The 2,457-nt window shown below is 45.5% G+C and overlaps 1 protein-coding gene across 3 annotated transcripts in view; it reads left to right on the top strand.

The window, feature by feature from the left end:
• The first annotated feature begins 6 nt into the window (after window positions 1-6).
• The window catches only part of HMGXB3 (HMG-box containing 3), a 23,583-nt gene continuing 21,132 nt past the window's right edge, over window positions 7-2,457 (top strand). For all 3 annotated transcript variants that reach the window (XM_014518759.2, XM_025200980.1, XM_006021163.2), the window contains exons 1-3: window positions 7-62; window positions 1,006-1,153; window positions 1,993-2,167. In XM_014518759.2, the coding sequence (XP_014374245.2) occupies window positions 1,008-1,153; window positions 1,993-2,167 (321 nt within the window). In that variant the 5' untranslated portion in view covers window positions 7-62; window positions 1,006-1,007. The remainder of the gene's footprint in view (window positions 63-1,005; window positions 1,154-1,992; window positions 2,168-2,457) is intronic.

Raw genomic sequence — 2,457 nt, 5'->3', positions numbered from 1 at the left:
CCCCGCTGAGGAGGCGGCAGCCCCGCGACTCCATGATTCTTGGCTCATTGACAGGTCTTCAGGTGACTTCAGAGTCCAATTCTCGACCCGCCGGCGCACGTGCAGCTCTGTCCATGCGGGAGGGGGAGAGTAGTTTGTAGGGCAAGAGCCCTCGCTTTTTTTCCCCCTTCCTCTTCTCTTCTCTCCTCTGCTTGGAGGGCAAGGGGCTTCACCTCCAGACTTTGACAGCCAGCCTGCGTCCCCAACAGGCCCGCGTCCCACAGGGTGTGACTGCTTATTCTGAAACAGACTTGATTAAGGGAGGACTGGAGTCCAAACCTCTCGGAGTCAGAGGAGGACGCCGTCGCTGCTCTTTGGGATGATTAGACGCAGCAGCTGTTGTGCTTGGACACTGCAGACTTGCTACGCTGGCTTCACACGGGCTGTTGGCAAATGACAGCGTTTAGCTACCACGGGCCTGGGGGGCCGGATTTGACTTCGTAATCTAGAAGAGTTTTGTTTCTGGTCCCATGATGCCCCCCCCCACCGTGTTATGGTTTCTCTGCTGCGCGTCCACCAGCCTCTCTCTTCTGTGTTTGTCGTTTGTCATTTGAAAGATGTGTTTGTTGTTGTCATGTGAAAGGGTCTGGCAAAGCACGGAATAACTTGGGGAAATAAATGAAATTTCAAAGTAAAGAGATGTATAGCAGTTAATACCGAAGTGCTAGCATTGTTGTCAGGGCGGGCTCATTTGCTAAATGCAAGCGCTGCATAACTTTACTTTTCATGCCATCCAGGAAGAGCACACGCCAACGGCAGAAACTTCCCTAGCCTGACGAAGGGTTTTTGAACCCAAAAGCTTGCTTAATAACTATTCTCCAACTATTTGGGTTGGTCTAATAAAAGATATCAAATTCACCCAAGGAACCTTGTCTGCCTATGTCCTTAGACCAACACGGCTACAACCTATACCCCTACAGCATAACTTGAGGCGTTTCTTACTTTGTAAACATTTTGTCGCTTTAGTAATGGAGGCTCCATATGATGGCACCGAAGTGACTGTAGTAATGGAGGAAATAGAGGGTACCTACACCTATGCATCTCCAGTGCCATCGAAGAAGAAAAAGAAATACAAAAGTCCTGGAGACCAGGGGGAAAAGGCCAAAAAACCTCGGTGAGTTCCTCTCTATCTTCCTGTCCGTTTCCATTTGTGGCTCTTTTCATGTGTTGGAGCGGGATTCCGTTTCTTTAGTACAAGTTGCTTCTGCAGTGTACTTCGGCTTGTACATTACTCGGAGCAAGTGCGATGTGCATGCTTTTCTCATTGCCGTCGCATGACCAGAGCTCACCATAATTTGCAGTTCTGTAGCTGCAGTATTGCTGTAGACGCTGTCCCCTTGCTACAGAATGACTTGCTAGAATCTAGATCAGTGGTTCTCAACCTTTTTGGACTTGAAGCACCTCTCACTGGACTTGAGGCACCTCTCCAGTACTTTTGTGAATTGAGTGGCACCCAATTTCAAAAATTGTTTTATCGGTTATAGTGCTTACCTCCTTGCAGAGGGATTTAGGGTGGGAGTGAGAGATCATCCAGACAGGGATGAGCCTGAGCCTGCTCTTACCTGCTTAGTTTATTTGGTTATCTACTCGCACCTTGCAGCACCCTTCAAAAGGTTTGGCTATGCACCCTAGATGAAAATCACTGATCTAGACTTTAACCTTAGAGGAGATGATGATTATGACTGCTATTGCCTGCAATAATGTGTACTAGATGAATGTGTATCCATGAGATGAACAATAAACTTCAAGACTCAAATATGCTTCAGATTGCAGTGAATTACTTATTTTGCTCATTCTCCTCACCCTCCAATATACTCTTATCCTTTTCTGCTTATGGAAAGGCTAAACTATTATAGTGGTCTCATAATTGGCCCTGAGGCCAGCATAAGACTGGCGGCTTTATTTTACATTTGATCTTAGGTAAAAAACTTGCAGTATTACCTTCTGTTTCAGATCAGCTTACCTTCTCTACTACTATGATATCTACTTGAAAGTACAGCAGGAGCTTCCCCATCTCCCACAGTCTGAAATCAACAAGAAGATCAGTGAGAGCTGGAGGCTGCTCAGTGTAGCTGAAAAAAGCTACTACTTGGAGAAGGCCAAACTAGAGAAAGAAGGACTGGATCCAGTAAGTCCTGACCTTTTCTGCCCTTCTTCACTGTATGAATTATAACTTCCTGTCCAATTTGCTTCTTTCCTGAAGAGTACGGTGAGTAAAATACTAGGAAGAATCACGACCTATAAGCTACTTTTGTCTTCGAAGATTTGATGTGCATCTCTAATTGATCCCAGTGTGTTCAGAGGTAGCTGGGCTGGCTTCTTCCTTAGGATTAAAAAGCCTCCCTATTTCTTTAAACTTTAATGTGTCTTGAGTACAGTGATATCTGATTATAATAGACTAAGTCATGATATAATTCA

This window comes from Alligator sinensis, unplaced genomic scaffold, assembly GCF_000455745.1.
Source record: "Alligator sinensis unplaced genomic scaffold, ASM45574v1 scaffold550_1, whole genome shotgun sequence".
NCBI lineage: Eukaryota > Metazoa > Chordata > Crocodylia > Alligatoridae > Alligator > Alligator sinensis.
This window is presented reverse-complemented; position numbering and strand designations above follow the sequence as displayed.